Genomic DNA, 26,376 nt, shown 5'->3' with positions numbered 1-26,376 from the left:
TTTGAGGGAAGGAGTGAGTCAGTAACTCAGAAAATGATGAGTACTGCCATTTTAGGCGATGCCAAATAGATGACTTTACCAGCATGTTTCCTACTTCAAGAATCAAAGCATCACAGCTAGAAAGATGATCACAGATAAACCTTGAGGTGTTTGGTCTGTGTGCATATTTAAAGGAAGTTACTACAACATTGCCCTGAGGAGGTAGAGGTCAGAAATCTTAATGCTGAGGCAGAATCGTCAAGTATTTTTTGTCTTTAGATGTTCTGGAAAAACCCTGAGACTATTCCAAGCATTGAGAAGGTTCTTCAGTTCAGTTGCTCAGTCGTGTCCGACTCTTGGCGACCCCATGAATCGCAGCACCCCAGACCTCCCTGTCCATCACCAACTCCCGGAGTTCACTCAGACTCATATCCACTGAATCAGTGATGCCATCCAGCCATCTCATCCTCTGTCGTCCCCTTCTCCTCCTGCCCCCAATCCCTCCCAGCATCAAATTCTTTTCCAATGAGTCAACTCTTCGCATGAGGTGGCCAAAGTATTGGAGTTTCAGCTTTAGCATCATTCCTTCAGAAAAAATCCCAGAGCTGATCTCCTTCAGAATGGACTGGTTGGATCTCCTTGCAGTCCAAGGGACTCTCAAGAGTCTTCTCCAACACCACAGTTCAAAAGCTTCAATTCTTCGGCGCTCAGCTTTCTTCACAGTCCAACTCTCACATCCATACATGACTACTGGAAAAACTATAGCCTTGACTAGACGGACCTTTGTTGGCAAAGTAATGTCTCTGCTTTTGAATATGCTATCTAGGTTGATCATAGCTTTCCTTCCAAGGAGTAAGCGTCTTTTAATTTCATGGCTGCAGTCACCATCTGCAGTGATTTTGGAGCCCCCCAAAATAAAGTCTGACACTGTTTCCACTGTCTCCCCATCTATTTGCCATGAAGTGATGGGACCGGATGCCATGGTCTTCGTTTTCTGAATGTTGAGGTGTAAGCCAACTTTTTCACTCTCATCAAGAGGCTTTTTAGTTCCTTTTCACTTTCTGCCATAAAGGTGGTGTCATCTGCGTATCTGAAGTTATTGATATTTCTCCCAGCAATCTTGATTCCAGCTTGTGTTTCTTCCAGTCCAGCGTTTCTCATGATGTACTCTGCATATAAGTTAAATAAGCAGAGTGACAGTATACAGCCTTGACGTACTCCTTTTCCTATTTGGAACCAGTGTTAGAATCCAAATTGGGGGCCAGTGCTTTAGAAGACTGTCTTGAGAGTCCCTTGGACAGCAAGAAGATCAAACCAGTCAATCCTAAAGGAAATCAACACTCAGTATTCATTGGAAGGGCTGATGCTGAAGCTCCAGTACTTTGGCCACCTGATGTGAAGAGCCAGCTCATTGGAAAAGACCTTGATGCTGGGAAAGATTGAAGGCAGGAGAAGGGGACGACAGAAGATGAGATGGTTGGATGGCATCACCGATTCAATCGACATGAGTTTGAGCAAGCTCTGGGAGATGGTGAAGGACAGGGAAGCCTGGGGTGCTGCAGTCCATGGGGTCGCAAAGAGTTGGACATGACGAACTACGACAGTGGGATGCACAGGGGTACAGAGGCCTTGAACACGGCACGGAGAGATTCAAAGCGGCTGCAGAAAGCACAGGGTGGGCCAGATCTGGGCTGGGGTCAGTGAGGAGCACCAGTTCTTCCAGGAGTTAGACTAGTGAAGCCATGTTGTCACAGCGAGGAATGTTGTGATGGCTGGAGTCGATGCAGAGGGATGTGCCTGCTGATGCCTGGAGCAGTGAGAGCTTAGCTCCCGTCCTCCTCGTTCCCCAGGCAGCTGAAGGGAAGGCCTGGACCCAGACTCCTTTCTTCACTTGGTACAGTGTAGTGTTTATCTGATAGAGTCCTAAGTGAGAGTGAAGTGAGAATTTTGACACTGATGTAATGCAGGTATTTTCAGAATCCTCTTAAATCTCATTAGTGGTCATTCTGAAATTCCAACCATAATTGAAAGGATATACAGTAGCTTTGTGGTTCTTCACAGAGGTCTGAGTGTTTTTCACACTTCGCATTAGGTCAAAGGTCTAAATACGTCATACAAGTGATTCAGAGAAATAGTGCAAGAATTTATTGTTCTCATGGAAAGCTGTTAATAGTGTTGTTCAAAATAGTGGACTTGTTGGGAATTCCCTGCTGGCCTGGTGGTTGGGATCCTGGATTTTCATGGCCGTGGCCCAGATGCAGTCCCTGGTTGGGGAACTGAGATCCTATAAGCTGCATAGCAAAAAACAAAACAAAACAAAACAAAACCCAATGAAGGAGTAGACTTATAAGACAATTATTTTGCTCTCCCTTATTTTGATGATATTGTCTAAAATATTTAATAAACATTTGTTTTTTGTCAGAAGAAGGCATTGTGTTAGACAAATGTGGTCCTTGATCTCAAGTAGCCAGAGTTAAACATAAAAATAGCTATACTGAAAGGCAGAGGGAAACTGCTGAACTGAGAGAAATGTCAGACTTAGGTCATCAAAGGTGACCTCACAGAAGAGGCTCTTGGATAAGACTGTGATGGAAAAGCCCTGGAAGGACATTCCAGGGAGAAGACAAAGCTTTTACAAAGATACCGAGGCACAGAAGCACGTGTCCAGGGTGGGAAATGGAGCATAGTGTGGGACTGGAACATTATAATGCTTGGAATGAAATTGGATGAGATGAGACCACAAAAATCGTTTCAGGTAAAATGATTGAGGAATCCTTTGTATTTTATCAGAATAGTGAGATTTAAGGTCAGCTTACTTAAACTGACTACTTAAAGAGTGTAAGTTGGGGTGATACTTGCTGCTTTTTTTAAAGATGCTGTATCTTTTCTAGGCTTGACTGTGTGTGTGTTGATGGGAGGGGGAGTAACGAGTGACCTCCGAGCTGTTCAAACAACGTCAGTTAATAGTTGAAGAAAATATTCTTCAAATGGGGAAAAAAATTTTAGAAAACTACTCTTGAGTTTTAAACCATTCATCCAGTTCATTTTTCATGGGGGAAAAAAAAAAAAAGGGATCTTGTAGGTGACCAGTGGCAGAACCAAGAATAGAGCTAACGCCTGGATTGCTAGTTAGCATTAGCTTCAGTAAATTTAGAATGATTTTATTTATGATGTTGATACAATGGTGGAAAGTGTCAATAAAATGTGATTAAGGAGAAAACTTCTAGAGAACTGATCTTTGGAGACACAAAAGATAACTGTTTTGTTTTCCTGGATTAATAGAGTTAAGACATATTTGATTGTGCTTTTTCAAGAATTTGCATTTTATTCACAAACCGAGGCCCTATTCTCCTCTTCAAAACTGTATCATGCTACTTCTCTTCAGCGTTTTATTAGAGGTTCTATTCCAGGGCGGCTAGGCAAGAAAAAGGAATACATAGGCAAAGGATTTAAATAGATGTTTCTTCAGAGAAGATATACAGATTGGCCATCTAGGTTTATGAAAGATGCTCAGTATCCTTAGTTATTAATTAAGGAATTAGGAATCAAATCTACAATGAAGTGCTGCTGCACATCCACCCAGATGGCTGTAATTGGAAAGAACGACAATAGCAAGTGTGTATGAGCCCTTTTATATAAAGGGACTTGAGCATCCAAAGAGTTCTGTGTATGCAGGGGAGACTCTTAGAACCAGTGCCCTGCAGAAACTGAGGGACAACGGTATTGTATTGGCCAAGTTAGGGAAAAATTGGAACCCTCACACGTGTTGGTGGGAATGTAAAATAGTGCAGTCACTTCAGAAACCAGTTCCTCAAAAAGTTAAATACAGAGTCACCGTATAATCTAGCAGTTCTACTCTTAGCTGTGTATGAAGACAGTTGAACATTATGTGTTTATATAAAAACTGGGGTGTAAATGCTTGTTAGCATTATTAGCAGCATTATTCATAAGTTAGAAAGTGAACAGTCACCCAAAACATCGACTGAGTGGATCCCAGAAGTGAATGGGGAAGGGCATGGGGAGTGCTGTTGGTGCCCCTGTACTGGGAGCCTGCTCAGCAGTGCTGGGGACTGTCGCTGCTGCTCCCTTCAGTGGCCTGGCTGGAGGAGGACACTGGAAGCTGGGAGAAAGCACCCTTTCTTCTCACTGTACCTCCAGCTTCCCCGTTGACAAAGCTTAGCATCTTCCCAGCTGGAGAAGAGCAGCATTTAAAGGGCCTGTCTCCATCTTCACAGAGCAGCCAATTGTGGGTGGGTTTTCATTGGGAGGCAGTAAGAGTATCAACCCCTATACCAATTTAGAATATGTTCTGTTTTGTTGGGCTTCAAGGAAGTATTCATCTCAAAATACTTAAACAAAGTTTTGGAGTATATATGCCTGTAATACTTTGAGACTTTTGTTTTAAATCACTACAAAAAGCAGTTCATGGTCACTAAAAGTCATTGAACAATATGTTTATAAAAATTCCTTTCCCTTTTATTCCTCCTCTATTTCATTCACGTCTCCTATGGTGTGTATTATTTTATACTTACATAATGTGTGTGTATTTATATATTTTTTGTAATAATGAGGTTTTGTACATAGACAACATGTATCAGCTGTTGCAGATTTTTGTTAGAAGGATATAATTCTCGCTCAGTTGCTAAGCCCTTGTTTGTGTAAACTAGATGAGCCACATAATTGTTCTTTGATTTTCTAAACTATAGAAATGAAGGGATTTTTTATTCAGGGAAGTTTTAACATTTGTAATGGATGTAGCTTGAGAGAAAGGTAGTTGGCAACCATCAGTCAGCAATTTTTAGTATAGCTAGATGGTCATATTTATTGTTTTGCAATTTAAATCTTGTGTTAAACGACTTACATACGTTTATGTGTATGCTGCTGGCTCCATGTACTCTTTAAATTTCAATGAACTTAATCATAGACATTTGTTGTTGTTGTTGTTTTTCTTTAGAAAAATCCTGCAAAAATGTCTCTGTACCCATCTCTTGAAGACCTGAAGGTAGACAAGGTGATTAAGGTATGTTTTAAACACTTTTTTCCTTCCATGTCCTCTGCCATACATTCTGCTTATAGGTGAAGTGAAGCGATAAACTTAAATAGCAGATGTATTTGTTCAACTTTACACTGTATAAACTCAGTTTTTCTAACTAGAACATTAGAAAACTAGAGATTTCTTCATTTCACTGTGAATTAATGGGCGCGAGATATTTTTTCTTTGAAATGGGACTTTAACACACTTCGGAAATAACTTGGTTTCATGACTGGTTTTAATTTAAGTACATTTTAAAGTTGGTAATATATACTCCAAATTCTTAGATGTTCATTGTCTTAAAATTCCTGTGTGCTGTTGGGTTTTCAGGGATGACCAGTCTTTGAAGTAATTGTCTTCTCCAAAGTTAAACATTATTGAAACAGGGGGGCGCAAACTGCTTTAGGAGGAGGAGGAGTGTAAGAAGAGCTCAGTGAAAGCTGAGCAGTGTGTCTTCTTTTAAACGTAAGCAGCAGACAGTCTCTGCTACAGCAACAGAGTCCTGCTCCAAGTGGCTGTGTAAGACAAGTGATTCTAACACTTTGATTAAGTCAGGCATTTTTGTACTCCTTTGAGTATTAGCTTTGAAGATAGTTGCTTCTGCTTAAGAAAGTTTGGGAATGGGATCAAGTCTTGCTGTTTTGTAAATTTTTGTTATTGGTTTTAACTGGAGATAATTGTAGTGTTTAGTGAGCCATCCTGTTTCCAGTTTACTTTCAACTTGGTCTTTTATAAACTGTTTTTATTTCTGAACTTCTTCAGCTGTTATTTGTTTTTCTAACTTGACAAGATAAACTCCCTGTTACACTTTATTCCAGAAATCTTTTTGATATGATAAATGTGATGAAATTCTTTTCTGTTACAAGTTGCTAAAGTACTTCAAAGCTTCTTACCCTAAAGATCATTTTGTTAGAGGTCTTGGTCTCAGTTTACTCTACATGAGATTGACTTCCAAATTAATTAGCATAAAATGTTTATTACAAACTTGTGAGAAGAACACAGGAATACAAGTGTTTTTTAGACAAAATGTTCAAGGGTAGGAAAAAAAGTCAGCAAAAATAGTGGCAAATGTGTGGCTGAAGTTGTTAGCCTCGTGGCAGTGATTGGCTGAATGTGGGGGAGATCATGAGCGAGTATTTCTCATCCTTTCTCTGTGGCTATTCATGGGTGGTTTGTAAAATCTCTGCAGTCTGTTCAGTTGCCTAGGCTTTGATGCCTGACAGTTTTAAGTGGTTTATTCAGTCATCTCAAATCTGTTTTTTCTTTGCTATTGTGTCATTATTTTTCTCATGTGGTTTTTATTTCCACAGAGGTCATCTGAACAAGTATACTTTTTTTAAAAAGCTTTCATTTGAAATATTTACCTTGAAGTATAACAGCTAAGCCATTACTATGACATCAGAGCACTAAGTGATAGGATCTGCAGATGGGTCTGAGAGAATGACTCATTTCCTTTTTGGCCTTTTTTGTTAGTTTTTATGAAATTGAACCTAAACCACCGTAGACAGAGGTTTTTTCATCTTGAAAGCAGCATAAAAAGAAGGAAAGAGTTGATATTGGCAAATGTTGGATCAGAAAATGAAGAAGGCTGCAGTCCACCGCAGGCTGAGCTCTTCAAGGAGCAACTCTTCGTATGGATATTTCCATTTCAAAGCCTTTTATGTTCTGAGCACAAAGCTAGCTGCCTGGAGATGTGACAGAGAGTAAGGAGGGGGGAACACGGATTTTAAATTCTCACTGGATTTAAGAAGATTCCCAGCCTAGCCACTAACATCTTGGACTGCTTCTGTTTTATTTTTTGTTCATTTTCTGTGGTGGTGTTACTTGGGTGTTTGTTTTTGAGGCGCCTCTGTAAAGGTAGTCATTGTCTAATCTCACCTTTCACACCGCAGCAGTGACTCGCAGCTCATATTCTGTAAACTGCTTCACAGGAACCATTAGGCTGTGGCTTTGAGCATCGTGCAGCCCCTGCGCCTCTCTGTCCACCGTGAGTTTCAGACAGGAGCCACACCTGTGCATAGTAGACAGAGAAACAGTCGGCAGCGTCCCGACACAGTGAGCAGAGATTGACTCTGCTGGCTCCACGAGTACGGTGTCTTCTCATGCTTTCTGTAATGGTAGAAACAACACCCCCCCCACCTTTCTTTTTACTAGTTTGAGATTTCAAGTGAGTGTGGAATATTTTGCTGCATTTAAATGGCTTATAGTCCTTAAGCCTTTGTTGTACCATCTTTCTTTTATTTTTACTACAAATTATATAGTAATTAAATATGTAACTTTGTGTTCAGAGAGCTTACTTGAGTATTCCTTGGATAAGAACAAGAGCAATGAATGAAAGAATAGAAATAATAGACCGGTATTAAAAGGATACATTTTTTAAAGTTAGTAAATCCTGTTTTTCAGAGCGGTTTTAGGTTCACAGCAGAAGTGATGCAGGGCAGTTTCCATCGCAGTGGCCCTTCCCTGTGCGCCCTCCCCCACCTGACCTGCACACCACACACCTCTCGCCCGACACCAGCAGCATCTTCGCCAGAGCGGTACACCTGGGACAGTCACTGAGCTGCGCGGACACGCTGCTGCTGCCCCGCGTCCGTCCACAGCTGCACTTGTGTTCGCTCTGTGGGCTTGGACGAGTGTGTGGTGATGGGGAGCCACCATTTGGTGTCATGCAGAGCACTCTCACTCCCTCACAGTCCTCACGCTCTGTCCAGGCCTCCCTCCTCCTCTAGAATCTCAGGGGTGGACTCATACCGTAATTTGCCTTTTCAGATTGCCCTCGCTCTCTTAGTAACGTGCATTTTAGATTCCTCCATGTCTTTCCATGGCTTTGATAGCTCCTTTCTTTTTAGTGAGGGACAGCATTTTTTTTTTTTTCCTCAGAGTTTATCCAGGAAGCAATCCACTGTCCTTTAGTTGATAGTTGGTGAGAGAATTTTCAAAATTCAGCATATTTTGAGTTTGTGGATATATTTAAAATGATAAAGATTTGCGTGTAGCATTTTATTTGAATTTAGATTGTGACATTATGAAACAGTAATAAAGAATGACTCAATAACAGTCATATCAGAACATTTGGAGTCCAAATGAGTGATGTACTTGCAGTGCTTATGTGGACTTCCTTATGTAATTAATCTTCCATCTCTCCAGGCATCTTTGGGACTGCTCTTAGCATCAATTTCAGAGCTTGATGATAAAGAATATAGGTGTAAACTCCTATCACTTAATCAGTATATTTTTGATTAAAAAATCTTATATCTGGATCTTACAGCTTAACTGCCAACAGAAACATATGTCTGCTTGAGGAGCTCAGATGTATCTGTAAGGGAAAAAGGAACACTCCATACTACATGGGCTGTGAAGGCAGCCCTGAGGGGAGCTCCTGGCATACCTGCCCCTGACTAGTATTAAGTATATATGTTTTGAAAGTTTTGGCAAGTTTTAACACCATGATTGTTACGTCAGTGATTAAGTATGCATTTTGCATACTTTGTAATATTTTTGTACTTAGTATAACGTAACACCCTCATCCAACAACGCAGGAGAAGACTCTACACATGGGCATCACCAGATGGTCAACTGAAATCAGATTGATTATATTCTTTGCAGCCAAAGATGGAGAAGCTCTATTACAGTCAGCAGAAACAAGACTGGGAGCTGACTGTGGCTCAGATCATGAACTGTTTATTGCCACATTCAGACTTAAATTGAAGAAAGTAGGGAAAACCATGAGACCATTCAGGTATCACCTAAATCAAATCCCTTATGTTTATACAGTGGAAGCGACAAACAGATTCAAGGGATTAGATCTAATAGAGTGCCTGAAGAACTATGGATGGAGGTTCGTGACATTGTATAGGAGCCAGTGATCAAGAGCATCCCCAAGGGAAAAAGTGCAGAAAGGCAAGATGGTTGTCTGAGGAGACCTTACAAATAGCTGAGAAAAGAAATGAAGCTAAAGGCACAGAAGAAAAGGAATGATACACCCATTGGACCGCAGAGTTCCAAAGAATAGCACTGAGAGATAAGAAAGCCTTCCTCAGTGATCAGTGCAAAGAAATGGAGGAAAACAATAGAATGGGAAAGACTAGGGACCTCTTCAAGAAAATTTGAGTTACTAAGGGAACATTTCATGCAAAGATGGGCACAATAAATGACAGAAATGGTATGGACCTAACAGAAACAGAAAATATTAAGAAAAGGTGGCAAGAATACACAGAAGAACTACATAAAAAAGATCCCCATGACCCAGATAACCAGGATGGTGTGATCACTCACTCAGAGCCAGATATCCTGCAATGCGAAGTCAAGTGAGCCTTAGGAAGCATCGTTATGAACAAAGCTAGTAGAGATGGTGGAATTCCAGGTGAGCTATTTCAAATCCTAAAAGGTGATGCTGTGAAAGTGCTGCCCTCAATAAGCCAGCAAATTTGGAAAACTGAGCAGTGGCCACAGGACTGGAAAAGGTCAGTTTTCATTCCAATCCCAAAGAAAGGCCATGCCAAAGAATGCTCAAACTACCACACAGTTGCACTAATGCTAGCAATGTAATGTTCAAAATTCTCCAAGCCAGGCTTCCACAGTATGTGAATCATGAACTTCAGATGTTCAAGCTGGATTTAGAAAAGACAGAGGAACCAGGGATCAAATTTCCAACACCTGTTGGATCATCGAATAAGCAACAGAATTCCAGAAAAATGTTTCTTCCTGCTTTATTGACTATGCCAAAGCCTTTGACTGTGTGAATCACAACAAACTGGAAAATTCTTAAAGAGATAAGAATAACAGACCACCTGACCTGCCTCCTGAGAAATCTCTGTGCAAGTCAAGAGGCAACAGTTAGAACTGGACATGGAATAACAGACTGGTTCCAAATTGAGAAAGGAGTACAGCAAAACTGTATATTGTCACCCTGCTTATTGAACTTCTATGCAGAGTACATCATGAGAAATACTGGACTGGATGAAGCACAAGCTGGAATCAAGATTGCTGGGAGAAATACCAATAACCTCAGATGTGCAGATGACACCACCATTATGGCAGAAAGTGAAGACGAGCTAAAGAGCCTCTTGATGAAAGTGAAAGAGGAGAGTGTGAAAGTTGGCTTAAAGTCAACATTCAGAAAACTAAGATCATGGCATCTGGTCCCATCACTTCATGGCAAATAGATGGGGAAACAATGGAAACCATAACAGACTTTATTTTGAGGGGCTCCAAAATCACTGCAGATGGTGACTGTAGCCTTGAAATTAAAAGACACTTGCTCCTGGGAAAAAAACCTATGACCAACCTATATAGCATATTAAAAAGCAGAGAAATTACTTTGCCAGCAAAAGTCCGTCTAGTCAAAGCTATGGTTTTTCCAGTAGTCAGTTATGGATGTGAGAGTTGTAATATAAAGAAAGCTGAGCACCGAAGAATTGAAGCTTTTGAACTGTGGTGTTGGAGAAGACTCTTGAGAGTCCCTTGGACTGCAAGGAGATCAAACAAGTCCATCCTAAAGGAAATTAGTCCTGAATATTCATTGGAAGGACTGATGCTGAAGCTGAAACTCCAATACTTTGGCCACTTGATGCGAAGAACTTACTCATTGGAAAAGACCCTGGTGTTAGGAAAGATTAAAGGTGGGAGGAGAAGGGGACGACAGGATGAGATGGTTGGATGGCATTACTGACTCAATGGACATGAGTTTGAGAAAGCTCCTGGAATTGGTGATGGACAGGGAAGCCTGGTGTGCTGCAGTCCATGGGGTCACAAAGAGTCGGACACAACTGAGCAACTGAATTGACTGACTGAACACCTTATACTTCGTAAAACGTAGATAAACATTTCATTGGGATATGCTGAAATGGCAAAATAAATATTAGCAACTTAGGTATTTAAATTTTTAAGTGTTCTCCTGATATATACTTAGGTAAATATGGTTAAGCTTTTTTCTTTATGTAAAGAAGGTACTCTTACTTAGACTAAAGTGTAACTATCATTTCTTAATGCATTGTGAAAATATTTGCAGAAGCACTATGAAATATTAGTTATATGTAGAATGGTGTTTAGTTTTTTAAATAGTGTTAAATATTTATATTTTTTATTTTTCTTTCAAAATATATTGCTAAAGTGTTTGAAATTAGAGTTTCCTAAATAAAAGTAAAGGGTTTTTGGGTTTTTTTAAATTACTGGATTTAAGTTATATGAGAAGTCTTTTTAAGTGAGTCTCTATAGAGTGTTGTCAGAATTTTTTTTTTTTTTTTTTTTTTTTTTAGGCTCAGACTGCCTTTTCTGCAAACCCTGCCAACCCAGCGATTTTATCTGAAGCCTCTGCCCCCGTCTCTCAAGATGGAAGTAGGTTTATTCTTTGGGTTCCTTCTCCTTGAACAGAGATACCTGTTAAGCCTTCTTTTACTATAATAGAGAATCCAGAATATATATATATTCTAACATATACAGCATGAAATTGGCTGTTAAAGCTCTAGTAGTAAGTTTATTTCAAAACAACCTTTTAATCAAGAAAGTGAACTGTGACTATGAAAGTATGTTTATGACTTTATGAAAATTGTTACTTAAATTTCACCCTTTGCAAGTCCTTGACCCACTGAACTGTCCCCCGTCTTAGGGCTGTGGGGCTGATAGCGTTCTCCTTTAGGGGAACTTTCCAAATCCTGGAGTCTCTACTCTGACTCCATACCCTTCTCCTTTGTTCCTTTTCCTTCTCAATTCATAGGAATTCAGGACAGAACTCTTAAATAATATGACTTCAGATACAAAAGGTGTGGCAGTCTCAATGGGAGGGGAGTTGGGAGAGAATGGATGCATGTTATGTGTATGGCTGAGTCCCTTTGCTGTCCACTGCAACCACTACAACATTGTTAATCAGCTCTACTCCAGTATAAAGTGAAAAAAAAATGTTTTTTTTAAATACAAGAGGAGTGTTAAATAGGTTTTTATGGCCTGTCATCTTATAACACTATTTCCTTTAGAAAATCCATAACTCACATAAAGAGCTTTTGGAAATAGTATCTAACTCTACTGTTCAGTTAAATACTGTTAATATTTAAATGTCCTGTTGCAAAGATTTCATTGCTGTGTATTCTTAAACTGATATGATAATAAATTTACAAGCTTTTTTTTTTTTTTCTCACAGTTCATTTTTTTGGCTACATTTTATAGCTGTGTTTACTGAATGAATTAAAATGTAGCTGATTTGAAGTGTACATTTTGGTCAGTTGTTCTTAAGTGGAGAATCAGTGGTATGTGTAGAAAACTCCTAATAGGTTTAAGAGAAAGAAAAGGCAAGATAACTTGGAAAAATTATTTCTAGTCTTGAGTATTTAGAAGTCTGAGGTTTCAGTTAAAATGTCTTCATACTTTCACTTTTATTTTTCTGTTTTCCATTTCTAATTGTCATTACAGAGAAAGGGGTTTTCCAGATTACTAATTTAAATTCACCCTAGATTTTATAAAATCAATGTGATTTTTAAAAATACAAGTAAAAGTCCATAATAACAATGGTTTTTAAAAATATTCTACTAATTTTTTTTCTCTACTCATTCATTTGTTATTAGATCTCTATCCTAAGCTATATCCTGAGCTCTCTCAGTACATGGGCCTGAGTTTAAATGAAGAAGAAATACGTGCAAATATGGCCTTGGTCCCTGGAGCACCAAGTCATGGGGTATGTATAATGTAATTCGTTCTGAATTATATAAAATCATACTTTACACAGAGATATAAGCTAACTCGTCTTTGTGGCAAACTCACAAATTTATAGCCTTAGCATTGATCTTTTCTCAGGATTGCCTTCTAGGTATTGCTTTTTATACAGTCTACTTCCTTCTGTGCTGTTACCACTTTTCTGATTTATTAGGAGTTAAAGATTCAGGTGCCTTTAACTGGTACATTCTCCTTTGTCTTCTGCATTTAGTTATAGACCTAGTGACTCTGCTTCTGGTGTGTTTCTTGTATTCATGTTATGCATTGTAGGCTTGCTGTAGCCCTGTCCATGATTTATACCTCTCACCTAGATGTCACACTTGGCTCTTCTTCCAGTAACTCCTCTAGTAACTTGTTACATCAATGAATGCTGAGCTACTGCTAACTTTAATTCAGGTCTGTTATCGGTTTTTTTTTGCTCATAATCTTTTTAAGTTTAAAGCTTCTTGCAGTTTGACCCCAAATTCTTGGCTTAAATATAGTGTGTCTCAGTCTTTTGTTAAGCTTGTTGCTATAAGACTGTAATACCTTACAGTACTTGTCATAGGTAAATGCATAACTTCATGAAGACAGCCTTTATGTCTCTGTTGTTGCCATGACTCCTATGCTTAGTACAGTACCTGGCTTTCAATTTATTCACCAAATATTTATTGAAAACTTGCTTACATCAGTCAGGGTCCAGGTGGAACAACAGAAATCACACAAGAATTTTAACAGAGATAACAAGAAATCAGAGAGGTTGAAGAATTGAAAAAAGCAAAAGCGGAACCCAGAAAGCTGCTTCTCCTAGAACTGGGGCATACAGGATGGGGGTTACAGTTCGCAGAGCTGACAGTGTTGGTGGAGGTGCCCCGTGAGCTGGTCCTCAGGGGAGGGGCCCCTGTGATGGGTGCTGGTACCTCTGGGGGCTGCAGGGAGGCTGTTCTGCGAGTGTCTGGAATCTGGAGACTGGAGTCACCTGCTGCCAGCAGCATGAAGGGCTGGCCCCAGGCAGTACTGGCAGGAGCAGGAAGCAGACAGGAAGGGGCAGGCCCTGGCACCTCCTTCTCGCGAGGGGTCCTGACCGGAAAGCCATGGCAGAAGAGGGCTCACCACAGAGGGTGGGCTTGGAAGGCATGGACAGTCTGTGACGCTTGCTGGCCTCTCTTCTCTTCAGTGTGTCCACAGGCTTCTTTCTTCATATTTCTTCACATTTGTTGACGCGCAACAAATATTTTCTGGTAAGGGAACCATAGTAAGTACTTCCAGCTTTACTAGCCAGTATATACAGAGACCTTGAGAGGCTTTCGGGCAGAAATGAGCTTGAGAGGCCTGAGAGACAGGACCTCGGTGAGGGCAGATGAGACAGAATGTGGCGGCAGATGCACTGGGGGGTGACATTGGAAGGGCTGTCAGGCCAGGTAGTCTGCGGCCTTGTGGACAGGGTAAGGGGTTGGGGGTCTGAGTTGTGGGATTAACAAAAGGGTTTCAGTGCTTGCTGTGTGGAGGGCAAATAGAAGGGCAAGAGTAGATGGTGGTCATAGTAGCCTTAGCAGGAGGGAGCAGTGGTCATGTGTTGGTCATATGGATCATGGTAAGAACACCGAGTAAGCACTTAACTGTACTTGCTGGAAAAAAATTCTTTTCCAAAAGTTATACTCCAAAGCTCCTCCCTTTTGTCCTATGTTTCAGCTAAACTAAATTCATTTGCTTAATTTTTTCTATCCCATTGCCTGATTTTTATGCTTTTATAGCTGTAATCATTGAATTTTTGTAATTCTTCAAAAGTTGTATTTTCTGGTATTGTGCTTGATTTGTGGTATGGCTCTTTGTGTGTGTGTGGTGTCCTGGTGACTATGATTCTGAACGGAGACATTCGCAGCCTGTGTGTGTGCGGCTGAGGTTTCTCTCCCCCATCATGGCTGCTCTGAGCATCACGGTGTCAGACCAGAGCTTTTCATGACAGGTTCCGGTTAAGACGCCCTGGTAACAAATATGCTCTTCCCTCATTTTCTTTGGTAGAGGAAAGGGTCCACTTAAAACACTAAACTCATTTTGGTCAAGAAGAAAAAATTAGGAATGTGAGGCTTGGTACCTAACGGAGTCCCTAGTACAGCTATTCTCCATACAGTTGGTTAATCCACAGATGTTTACTAAAGGGCCGAAAAATAACGTTTGTCTTGTGTGTGTCAGCACTTGAATAATAGGTGCTTTTAGTCCTCGTAGTGGAGCTGTGAGGTGAGAAGTTTCCCTCTGTAATAAAAACTCTGAAAGGGTAAGTACATTGTTGAAGGCCATATAAAAGAACCCTCAGGAAGATGCTGTGTGAATTTAAAAGTAAAGTACAGCCTTTATAAAGTTCAAGGATAATATATTTGAGTTGAAAACAAGCCAGGGTACACATAAAACAAATGCCAGTGAATTCATCGGGCAACAGAGTCATTGAGTCTGCTGGAGATGGTGTCTGGGGGGGTAGTTACCTGCAGAATTAGTTTTAAAAAACAAAATAGGGTCATTTTTGCAAAACTCATATCTGGAGGAAATAATTGGCAGATTACATTTTAGGAAACCACAACAGAATATGTTCAATTTTGGATTTTCTCAGGGCGCGTGTTTGCGAATACTGACGTGTTGCATGTGTCTTTGTCAGCAGTTGGTGGCACGGCCTTCCAGCATGGACCACATGGTGGCCCCTGTCACTGGTGGCGACACTGGGATCCGCAGAGCGGAGATCAAGCAAGGGATCCGAGAAGTCATCTTGTGTAAGGATCAAGACGGGAAGATCGGGCTCCGGCTGAAATCCATAGACAATGTAAGCGCTTTCAGTACTCTTGTCTGATTAGCTGTTATGTGACCCAGTTACAATTTAAAATGTAAATCCTTTAATGAAGTGTAATGGTGCTCTCTGATCAAGACTACTTTTAATCTGCTTTTCCACGTGAGATGCTACCCTGTTCTGAAGAGGCAGAGCTGGGACTTGAGCATTACCCAAGATGAATTTTTTTTGAGTCCTTTTTCTGGAATAAAGTTCACTAGTCTGAGTGTATTATAACATAGTTCATACAAGGAGAATGCTGGCATTGAAATAGGGTAACGTGTGGAAGTTAAGACTGATAGGTGAGGGTCAGTGGTCTTGTGTATTTTTAAACTAAAAGAGGATCATGTGACTTGTAATGTGGTTTTGGGTTTGTTATTTCCATCCTTGAATTTGACTTTCATGGGGCATTTTCCAGGCAACAGTGACTTTCTAAAGTACATTACTTTACCTCTCACCTTACCAGATGGAAGAAATGAAACCTGGTTACTCTGTGGGGAAGCACTTAGGATCACTAAGGAGGTGCTGAGTCTTTACCCTGATTTGTGGGTTTCCAAGTTATTTATTGGGCTTCTTTTCAGTCTTCGGTCTCATAGCTCAGCGCAGCCAGCCTTTGCATGTAGAAGATGTGGCGCCTGGCGGAAGATGTTTGAGGCCAGTCCCGGGCCCCACCTGCCTCCCCAGAGGCTGAGGGCATTGTGTCTTTGCACACTTGTGGCTTGTGTGAGACCCTCATTGAGTGTGCTGCTCTGGGAAGCTCGCACTTCACTGCCCTCTCTTCATCCTAGAGAGAGACCACACTCTCCCCAGCTCCACCCTTGCAGCAGTTATCCTTGCAGTGGTTTGTCCAGTGGCTGAAGCTTGTAGGTGTGGCCACTCTGCTGGGTGCCACCCTCAAGTACAAGATACGCAGCACCAAATCTGAGGCAGCTCAGGATGGAGAAGGGGTGCAACCTGTGGTTGCTTTCATCTCTTACCTGGCACATGCCTTTTATACTTGGCTTGTTTATAGTGTTCAGCATCTGAAATTTAGTTTACATGAGTAAAAATAGCCTGTGGGTTTAGTTCTCAGTTACCTGTACTTGAGTTCTCTGTATTTACCTCGTAGATTTTTAAGAACGGGGATTGTATTCCGTGTACCCACCTTTTTAGGCTGTTTAATGGTAGTGATTATGCGTAATTTAGCAAGCGGGTAAAGGAATTCTTCAGCTCAAAAGGTAAACTTCTGACCTTAACCTATCACTTTTCTTAAATGAAACTTCCAACACTTTACTGTCTTTCCCCCTAAATAATGACCAGGTGCAGTAATACCTGTTTGGTATTCTATCAGACTCATGGAACCTTACGTTTCTTATAGTAATCTGACTTTATTTTCCTTAGTTTTTTTATTCCAAGGTGGAGGGGGTGATGGAAGTTGGTCAGGTGAGTCATGATGTGAGCTAGAAATTACCACTCAGATCTTCTGTTGCCTTGATAGCATTTCCAGTTTCCTTCTTGGGAGTAATGAAACACTCTTGTGTAGTTTTCCCTTTTTAAAAAAAAAATTACTAGAGTAGCTGCCTAAACAGTTGGTTCCTGATTTTCCAGCACTTACTTAGTGATTTCCATCCTCCAGGGTATATTTGTTCAGCTTGTCCAGGCCAATTCTCCGTCCTCCCTGGTGGGCCTGCGGTTTGGGGACCAGGTACTGCAGATAAACGGCGAGAACTGTGCTGGCTGGAGCTCGGACCGGGCGCACAAGGTGCTCAAACAGGCTTTCGGAGAGAAGATCACCATGACCATTCGGGACAGGTGAGCCAACTAAACGCCACATGTGGACATTCAGGACTAGTTTTCCACTTTCTTAGGATTTTAAGATTCTGGAAATACAGCATTTTGTTGCAGAAAATAATCAAATGTTATTGATTAGTTTTATATTTATACTCTTGTAGTTCTGTGTTGCTTTCACTTTCTTACATAGTTTGACTTTTTAAAAACAGTATTCTGGTTTTGCATACACCTTATTTCAGAGCTTACAGAAATTTGTCCTTTGAGAAGTTCCTTTCCTGTCTTAATCAGTTTCTCTGGAAAATGAAAGGTAACAGCAACAAGTGTCTGGACTTTGCCCCTGGTTTCCTGCTCAGAGTGGATACATGGGGGCCTAGCAGTTCCCAAAACCCAGCCTGGCCTTCTGGGTGGCTGAGGCTCGAGTCCTTGGTGGGAGCATCATCTTTAGCTTGTTTATAATGGAACTTGCGGTACCTATGCTACGGACACCACCACCTTCTTGGCCACGCAGGGGTTGAGGGGCAGACCTTGTAACACATTTTTAGCTTTGGCATTTTTGTTCATATTGGTTCAACTGGCTTTTATCTACCTTTGTGTTTTCGCTTTGAATAATACATGGTAGGTATTAAGTAAACATTTTGCAGACAAATGGCACTTTTGCTCTTATGTGAGCAAAGTTTCAAAAAGTAACTTGGATCACCAGGAAGACATGACTGCTGTGAACTTTATAATGTAAAATTCGTATTTATTTTGCACATGAAACGTGCAGTAACAGGTTGTCAGTGCTCAGAGTGGATGCCATCTTTCTGAAGCTCCTCCCTTTCTAAGGGACTGGGAGCTTCCATCTTACTGCTGCAGCAGCAAAAATACCTTTGTAAAGTTTTCAGAATCAAGATGTGAGAAATATTACAAAGGTTCTAAGTATTTCCTAAGAAAAATTAAGCTCCAGGAAATACTAAAAAGTTAATTCATTTTTAACACTGATTTTTGTTCAAACGTAATGTTAATGTAAAGGAAAAAGCACATTGATAAACTGCATGAAGCGTTGTGTTAATTCTTTGATTCTTAAAAGAAGGAAATCTTGATTAGTCCAGCCATAATGGAGAGAATTTTTAAACTTTTACACAAGATGTACATACCAAGGCAAATAGTTTTGAAATAATTTATGGTAACAAAGTATCCAGTACACCATAATGGAAATCCATTGACATGTTTACCTTGGAATTACAATTTTAATTGAAACTGTTATGCTCACAGGCCCTTTGAACGGACAATTACCATGCATAAGGACAGTACTGGACACGTTGGCTTTGTTTTTAAAAATGGAAAAATCACATCCATTGTGAAAGACAGTTCTGCAGCTAGAAACGGTCTTCTCACGGAACATAACATCTGTGAGGTCAACGGACAGAATGTCATCGGACTGAAGGTCAGAGCAGAACTTACGTCGTGTTGTTTAGTTTTGGAAGTCTCTTTCATTTGTCTGTTGGGGTGGTGCTGTTAGTGACCAAAATGGAGGCATTCTTTGTCGCGCTGGCTGTGCCCTCATGTTACATCTAGAATTGTGGCCTCTGTACCAGGGGTCAGGGTGAGATCTCTGAAGTCCCTTGAACTAGAATTCTGTGAATACCTGGGCAGTGAAGATGTTGATGAGATCCTGAATGAATGGTTGCTTTTTTGTCCAATTGCTTTTTTCAGTCCAGGGGTTGTAGGAAAAATATGAGTAATAGTTTATGGCCAAATTAGTACTTCATTTTTATGGTTTATGCCCTCTACAAATTCCTAAATAGAACTATTTTGAGGTCTAAAGGTTTTCATTTAAGAATTAATGTTAGCAGAGGGGATGTGGTAATATTGTATATGGGGGCAATTATTTAATCTCTAGAAAAAGAATGCTATGTTGGCTAATATATTCAACGTAGTTTACTTAGTTTTGTTGCCACTGATGAAGTTGTGATTCTAATGAATTAAAACTTGGTAAAGAAACTGGAAAAAATTTAAATAGCAGGAGTCAGGATTTTAGAGACATTAGCAAAACCTCAGAACATATATATTTCTTTACCAAGAATAACTTAGTTTTATATTTAATAGAGCCTCTCAGAATTTTCATTGTTTTCCACAGGACTCTCAAATTGCAGACATATTGTCCACAGCTGGAAATATAGTGACTATTACAATCATGCCTGCTTTTATCTTTGAACACATTATTAAACGGTAAGTAGAGAATTCTTTGACTTCATTCTGTGCTCATGTGATTTCATAGAGGCTCTGTACTTCTTGAATTCTCAAGCTTCTCAAACCTTTGGTTTTTTAGTGGATGACATTGGCATTATTTAGAAATTTGAAGTATTTAAATTATTTACATTTTGGAAGTCCTCAGGAGTGAGGGCTGGAAGCTGAGGAGAAAGAAAAAAACAGGGGTGGCTGGGGCTGTCTGCCCGGTAGCATCTTACATTCTGTCCTGGCTCAGCCAGCACAGTCCTTTCAGTATCTACATGAAAGATAAATGATATTTAAAACATTAAAAGATGTAACTCCTGTAATGTAATGTTTGTTTACCCAGAAGCTGGAATAGAATGCAGCTAGCTCCTTTTGAGGGTGGTTGTGGGGAGAATTGTCAGGACTAATCCATGAAGAGCTCACTTGTCTTAAATCAATGATAGCCTCCCCACCCCATCCCACCCCCGCCAAAAAAAAAAAAACCCACACATATTTCCCTCTAGTTCATAGCATTAACAGCATTGTCTTTTTTAACCATTCAGCCTTAACATACAAGGATTGAAGGACTTACCTGTGTCTTACTGGCCAGGATAGATAGCTTATTTGCAATCAGCTAGATTACCTGAGACCCTTAGAGCTGAACTCATTAAAAACCTGCTCTATTCCCACTTGATGCTAACAGTACTGAGTTTGAATTAGAGTTTTCTTGAATCATTGTAGCAGTTTTGAAAAAAGAAACCCAACCCTCAGTATCTAATAAAAGTAACTGTCTTGTAGGATGGCGCCAAGCATTATGAAAAGCTTGATGGATCACACCATTCCTGAGGTTTAGAAGTCACGGCACAGTGGAAACTTCCCGGAAGTTCTTCCGTTTACGTCTTGGGCAACTGACCTTTCTATTATGCACATGAAGCTTTCTAGGAGCCAGCGAGCATATGCTGCATGAGGACTTCCTGTCTTACAGTAGGGCTGGGGATCTTACTGTTCGATCCAGTGTATCTTGTTCAGACATCAAGATAGTTGTAGCCTTACCCTGGTTTTACAGTTGAAAAGACTTTTACAGACTAGCTTCTTTACTGGAAACCTGATGCTTTCACAAGCCTTGTGAGTAGGATGACTGCGACAGGCTCAGCTCTGTTAGAAGCATCACCTTGATAGAGAGCAGTGCTTAGTTCTGTGCTGTGTTTGCATTTTTACTGTGTCACCATAGTGCATTTAGAATTATTTTCCTTCAGTTCTGTAACACCAGCTAAGTAACGCTGGTTTCATTCCATGTAAGCATTATTAGACAGTGTGTAGCTGCAAGAGACTTACCGATTGTCATTACATTTTATCTACCTTCACTTAATATGCTTAAACTGTCGCCTTAACTAAGTTAAGCATCTAGAATAAAAGCCAAAATGTAATGATTGCTGCCTTCCTAAACCCAGACGCAGTTCTGCACTCACCTGAGATGTACACTAGCCCTGCGCAGTCTTGACAGTACATCCCAAGCTAGCACAGCTGCTGACTTGCATTTGAGATTTTCTAGTCTTTCCTTGTGTAATGGGAACTTCTTTCTTCTAAAAGTAACTGATATCACTTTTTGAGAAATGAAGCACTATATATTTAATGTAAAAATTCTTGTACTAAATAGAATGAACCTTGACTCCTCTTTTCATGTGTAGATTGTGGGCTAAGCCCTGATTGTGGCATTTACACAGTATGTAACCTAGCTGCCCCAGGACGGTCTTAGGACACTGTCCTGGTCATATGTTCCATTTCCTGCCTCCTCCCTGCTCACAGAATGACACATTATCCTGATTTTTTTTCCATCTCTTTGGCTTATGCCTATTCTATTTTAATTAAAAATGTATAAATAAAGTTAAGTTCTAGTCTGTCTGTCATTGCATCATTTGAAAATGTCAGGCTTGTAGGAGGGTCCTCTCCCAGAGTGGCCAACACCCAGGAGCCTGGGGCAAGCCTTCTATGCTGAGACGCCCTGCGTGTCCAGAGAAGCACCTTCAGCCTGGAAGCCCAGACACACTGGAGGCCGAGCAGCAGGGCCTCAACGAGCCTATCGATTCTCCTGGCGACACCCAAGCCATGTTTAACATTCAGGATACACCAGTGGTTTTTAAATAACAGAGAAATCTTACCTCGCATGCTTTCTGTGGTTCAGAGGTTGAATACAAAATAATTAGCGCTACTGATTCATGGCTTATCTTGTGTGGAATTCAGAAAAGCCAACCAACTCAGCTTTTTCAGCAATGTTCTTCCTCGTTATTGGCTCTGAAGGTAGTTCCAGAAGTACAGGGTTACATAGTACTAAGGATGGTTTTCTAGAAGGATCGACATTTGAAGTACCTAGTAGTTTGTGCTAAGTCATTTAAATAAAATGAGAATTTCATTACAGAAAAATATTTTTAATGTCATAGAAAAGATGAGCATTTAACAGCCATAATGAAATAAACCGTTCCTATACACAGTAAACTGTTATAAGAACTGCTAATCCTTGCCCAGGTTCTCAGAATCTGGGGCCAGCAGGTTATAGAAAGTGACCACTCCGTGAAAACACACATCCCCAATCCAGCAGGCATGCCGCAAGTGTGTCAATTAGATAGGGTGACTTGGCAACAGCGGAGAATACTCAGGTTTTCTTGCAAAGTCCTTAAACTGTTCAGTGCTTTCGGGAGGTCTCCCCCAGCTGGTTTAGTTATCTTTCAGCTGCTCGCTCTCACCCAGACTTGCTTTCTGATCGTCAGCACCCTGGGACAACCGCCTGCCTCACAGATGTTCCTTCCCCAAATCTCCCACGTCTTCATCCGCCTTAGAGGATGACAACTAACAGCTTTCAATGAAGTCACCATGATTTATAAAGTCTAAAACCACAAATTTCTCATGTGGTGAAACTTGTAATTACTATAATTGCACATTCACCAATTCCTTTAAAAGTTTGGTTTAAAAGTACATTAAATAGAGTTCAAAAACATTCAAGGAAAAGGCACTTAATACTGCAACTTCCAGAACATAATTTGTCTGTCTTCCCCTCCTGTGATGACGTTGCTGCACTGTTCGTTCATCCACATACATGTCACGGCACCTGTGAGGAGAGACACGGGGTTAGGGGTGAGCTGCCCAGCTGGCACCACGTCGTCTTGTCCTATGAAGCAATCTTTGCCTGACCTCAAGTGCTTAGGACAAGGAACTTGGGAAGACTAGGAAACCATGTAGATGTAATGCTACAGCCAGAACAGCTGGGAATCACAGATGTGTAACCGTACAAATACTACACCTACAGCAAGTTAGGAATCAGATGAGAGGGACAAGTGGGGAACTGGTGTGAGAGTGCTGATTTCCGTTTCTATCAGGTGAGCGGAGGAAGGCAGGCATAGACCTCACTTGAATGTACAATGTTGAAATAACCACACACAACAGTGACAATGGGAAGAGGATGGAGGTGGGCTGTCAACAGTTACTTGTAACCATCGACACAACAATTCACTGTCCTCCAAATGCTCAAAGGGAAAACATGGAAATGTAAGAAAACTAAGCAGCCAACAGGCAGAAGGACAGACATACACAAGAACACGTCCTTGGATAACAGGCACCAGGTCACCAGCTGGAGAAGTCCTCCAAGGAGGGGACCTGGGAGGTGGAAGCCACTGGGAGCAAGACTGTTTTCTCTGTAATTTGTTACTTTCTTTTTCTTGGTGACAAGGCATGCAGGATCTTGGTTCCTAGACCAGACATTGAACCTGTGCCCCTATGTGGCAGAACCACCGAGTCCTAACCACTGGACGCCAGGGAAGTTGCTTGTTTTTTAAAAACTTTTGGGTCTTAGTTGCAGCATGTGGGCTCTCATTCCCTGACCAGGAATCGAACCTGGGCCCTCTGTGTTCTCTTAGCCACCGAACCACTAAGAAAGTTGCTTTTATATATATATAATACAATAAAAACTCTATGCATGTGTTAAAATCTACACCTTTTACTTTTTTGTCCTCTATGTAGAAGTTAATGTAAAAACTTTCCATTTTGGAGTCAAATGTCTGCCAACACAGATCTAAATCCTGAAAGAACCAAGAGATTCAGGTGGCCAGGCTGGCCAGGATCTGGAGGGGAATGTTCACAGCACAGAGGCCCCGGGGGCTTGTAACCTGAGAAAAGCATGGCCACTGGTGGGAAAGGAGGTGCTGGAGCATGTAGGGAGAAGAGGCAGGTCAGCAGCAGACAGCTTACCCGCGTGGCCCTGGATCCTCTTGCTGACCCTTCCTCCGAGGAGGTCCCAGACGAGCAGCTCCCCAGACTGACTGCCAGATACGACGGAGTTTCCATCCCAGAGAAAGCACCTGCAAGAAGGATTTGGAAGTCATCCCTCGTCAGGAAGGAAGGACTAGAGCAGGCCCAGTGTGGTGACTGACAGCCTGTCTGTAAAGTCTTCATCGTGAGTAACCCGAGTACCTCTGGGGCTCGTCCGCAGTCAGAGATGAAATGAGCATCCCTGTCTGCACGTCGATGACGTTCAGATGGCTGTCGGCTCCTGTGCTCAGGACGTGGCGACTGTCTGCAACATGGGGCGGGACAGGGTGCAGGTTACAGCTTTAGATCATCTGAGATTTCATTTCTGAGTCCAGGAGCCCAATGTTCACATGAGTTACTTGTATTAACCAATAAGGACCATCCTCTCTGTGAAAAGCTGTGTTTAAGGCACTGGCCTGATGACCCTTTGGTGTGAATTCATAAATTAATTTCTCCAGTGATTTGAGCAATTAACAAGAATATCTGATACAGCTTTTCTAATAGGAACACATGCCATATGCACTGTGTTCTCCCATGAAGCAGCCTTAACCCACAGGCAAAACCCCTTTTATCAGCAAATAGCATTTTTGTCGTTCAGTTGCTCAGTCACTTCTAACTATTTGTGACCCCATGGACTGTAGCCAGCCAGGCTCCTCTGTCCATGGGATTCTCCAGGCAAGAATACTGGAGTGGGTTGCCATTTCCTTCTCCAGTGGAATCTTCCTGACCCAGGGATCAAACCTGCATCTCCTGCATTGGCAGGCTGATTCTTTACCACTGAGCCTCCTGGAAAACTGTTTTTACATTCTTATTTATTTCAAAGTAGTAATTCCAGTTCCCCTGGTATCTGTATTAAAAAAGGATGCTACCTGGGCTGAAAGCACTGTCGCCTACAGTCCCCTCATGACATGGAATCTGGTGTAACAGGGTGGCGGTGGTGAGGTCCCAGATGGTCACTGTGCCTTCCTTGGTGCCTGAGGCCAGCAGTGTGCCGGCAGCGTTCAAACTGATCGTATCCACCTGGAGAAGGAAGCACATGCGGTATTCTGTCAGAACCACGGTCATGAAGCTGTGTTTCTCAGCCCATTCTTTCAGCACCACCTATCGCGCGATGGTTCATTTACAAGTGAAATCTTCATAGGCCAGTGACTACAATGAAGTGTTACTGGAAAACGCTGTTTGACAAAGAGCCTAAAATTGACGGACTCAGAATAGTGACTCCATGTGCGACAAGTGGCAGGGCGTGCCAGGCTGCCTGAAGCACAGGGGCTCTGTGAGGATGGGGGGGGTTTGGGGGGACTGGGGGATCTCAAGGTTGGCTAAACTACATCCTGTATAAATATTCCTCAACCCTGGTTATTCTGCTGACTGTGAAGATCAGGCAACAGTTTTCACAGCCTAGAGGGAAGACAATACCACAGGCACAGTGCCAGATGCAGCCGTGCCCGCGAGGAGACAGACTGAGTGAAGAGGACATGGTGCCAGCTGAGTTCTGCCCCTGCTGCGAGCACCGGGCCGTGTAGACACGTCAGTGTCCTCACACTAGACAGAGTGCTCCTTCCACTTAAGGTGTCAGAAAACACATCCAGCTGCCCAAATAGTTTGAGGGTACCCATATATTCAATGTCACGCTTGGAAATTGGTCTTGTGGAAATCTGGCTGGAGGGCAGCCAATTCTCAAACAGCAAAACAGGGAAAAAGGCACAGTGGACTAGGAAACCCAAAGGGTCAACTTGAAGAACTGACAGCCCCCATGCTCTCCTGCAATGAGCAAACTAAAAGATGAGCAAGCCAAGAACCCGCTTCCCCCGGTGGTTTCCGCTGGGCCCAGGTACTCACGCTGACATCGTGCTCCAGCTCAGCCAGCAGCTCAAAGTGCTGTTTCCTGGCACACGGCATCTCCGCGGGGACCCCGGACCACACCTGGGATGGGACGCATTGCAGAGCACTTCCTTTAAGAGCACTGCTAACACGTGCAGCAAACACTCTCCTGACTGACCAACTCCCACTTAACAGCTCCCAGCAGAACGAAGCGTCTTAAGGCTGTTTCTCTGCCCTATGCCTGCACTCTTAATTCTGCCACCCGTGCTTCCTAAGGGTCCACTGTGCCCAGGTCTGCTCCACCCCTTGCACTTACTGTTGTGACTTAAGTTCTCTGTGAACTAAAACTGAAGTGCAGAAGTGCAGTCATGTCTATTAAGGTTTCGAGTTCTCAGTCGTGTCTGACTCTTTGCAACCCCGTGGACTGCAGCCTGCCAGGCTCCTCTGTCCATGGGATTCTCCAGGCAAGAATGCTGGAGTGGGTTGCCATGCCCTTCTCCAGGGGATCTTCTCGACCCAGGGATCAAACCCACGTCTCATGTCTCCTGCATTGGCAGGTGTATTCTTTACCACTAGCGCCACCTAGGAAGCTCCATTAAGGTTTTGACAAAATTTAAAAAGGCAAGTTGCCAAAAAAATTTACTGACGTTACATGTAGGCAAGAAAATTTACCAACAAAAGTGCCCCCTCTGGGGGAAGCAGAAATGATGAAAAACTTGAAGGAATTCTAATGGCTTGAGGTTCTTGCTTTCTGTTTACATAAAAGCAGACTGGAAACCAA

General features: G+C 41.8%; 2 protein-coding genes across 4 annotated transcripts in view; one reads left to right on the top strand and one right to left on the bottom strand.

The window, feature by feature from the left end:
• Nucleotides 1–21,375, top strand: part of SDCBP (syndecan binding protein) — a 32,443-nt gene extending 11,068 nt beyond the window's left edge. The window contains exons 2-9 of one of the 2 annotated variants that reach the window (XM_018058483.1): nt 4,934–4,999; nt 11,269–11,347; nt 12,568–12,677; nt 15,348–15,506; nt 17,125–17,300; nt 18,534–18,705; nt 19,399–19,490; nt 20,274–21,375. In XM_018058483.1, coding sequence (XP_017913972.1) covers nt 4,949–4,999; nt 11,269–11,347; nt 12,568–12,677; nt 15,348–15,506; nt 17,125–17,300; nt 18,534–18,705; nt 19,399–19,490; nt 20,274–20,328 — 894 coding nt within the window. In that variant the 5' untranslated portion in view covers nt 4,934–4,948 and the 3' untranslated portion in view covers nt 20,329–21,375. Of the gene's footprint in view, nt 1–4,933; nt 5,000–11,268; nt 11,348–12,567; nt 12,678–15,344; nt 15,507–17,124; nt 17,301–18,533; nt 18,706–19,398; nt 19,491–20,273 lie in introns of both variants that reach the window. The other variant, XM_018058482.1, reaches the window with a different exon arrangement.
• The window catches only part of NSMAF (neutral sphingomyelinase activation associated factor), a 65,915-nt gene continuing 61,424 nt past the window's right edge, over nt 21,886–26,376 (bottom strand). For both annotated transcript variants that reach the window (XM_018058481.1, XM_018058480.1), the window contains 5 exons: nt 25,614–25,697; nt 24,644–24,794; nt 23,937–24,039; nt 23,715–23,824; nt 21,886–22,578 (listed from right to left, as the gene is read on the bottom strand). In XM_018058481.1, coding sequence (XP_017913970.1) covers nt 22,484–22,578; nt 23,715–23,824; nt 23,937–24,039; nt 24,644–24,794; nt 25,614–25,697 — 543 coding nt within the window. In that variant the 3' untranslated portion in view covers nt 21,886–22,483. The remainder of the gene's footprint in view (nt 22,579–23,714; nt 23,825–23,936; nt 24,040–24,643; nt 24,795–25,613; nt 25,698–26,376) is intronic.

Source organism: Capra hircus, chromosome 14, assembly GCF_001704415.2.
Source record: "Capra hircus breed San Clemente chromosome 14, ASM170441v1, whole genome shotgun sequence".
In the NCBI taxonomy this organism is placed as follows: domain Eukaryota; kingdom Metazoa; phylum Chordata; class Mammalia; order Artiodactyla; family Bovidae; genus Capra; species Capra hircus.
The sequence above is the reverse complement of the archived record's forward strand: the minus strand, read 5'-3'. Positions and strand labels throughout refer to the sequence as shown.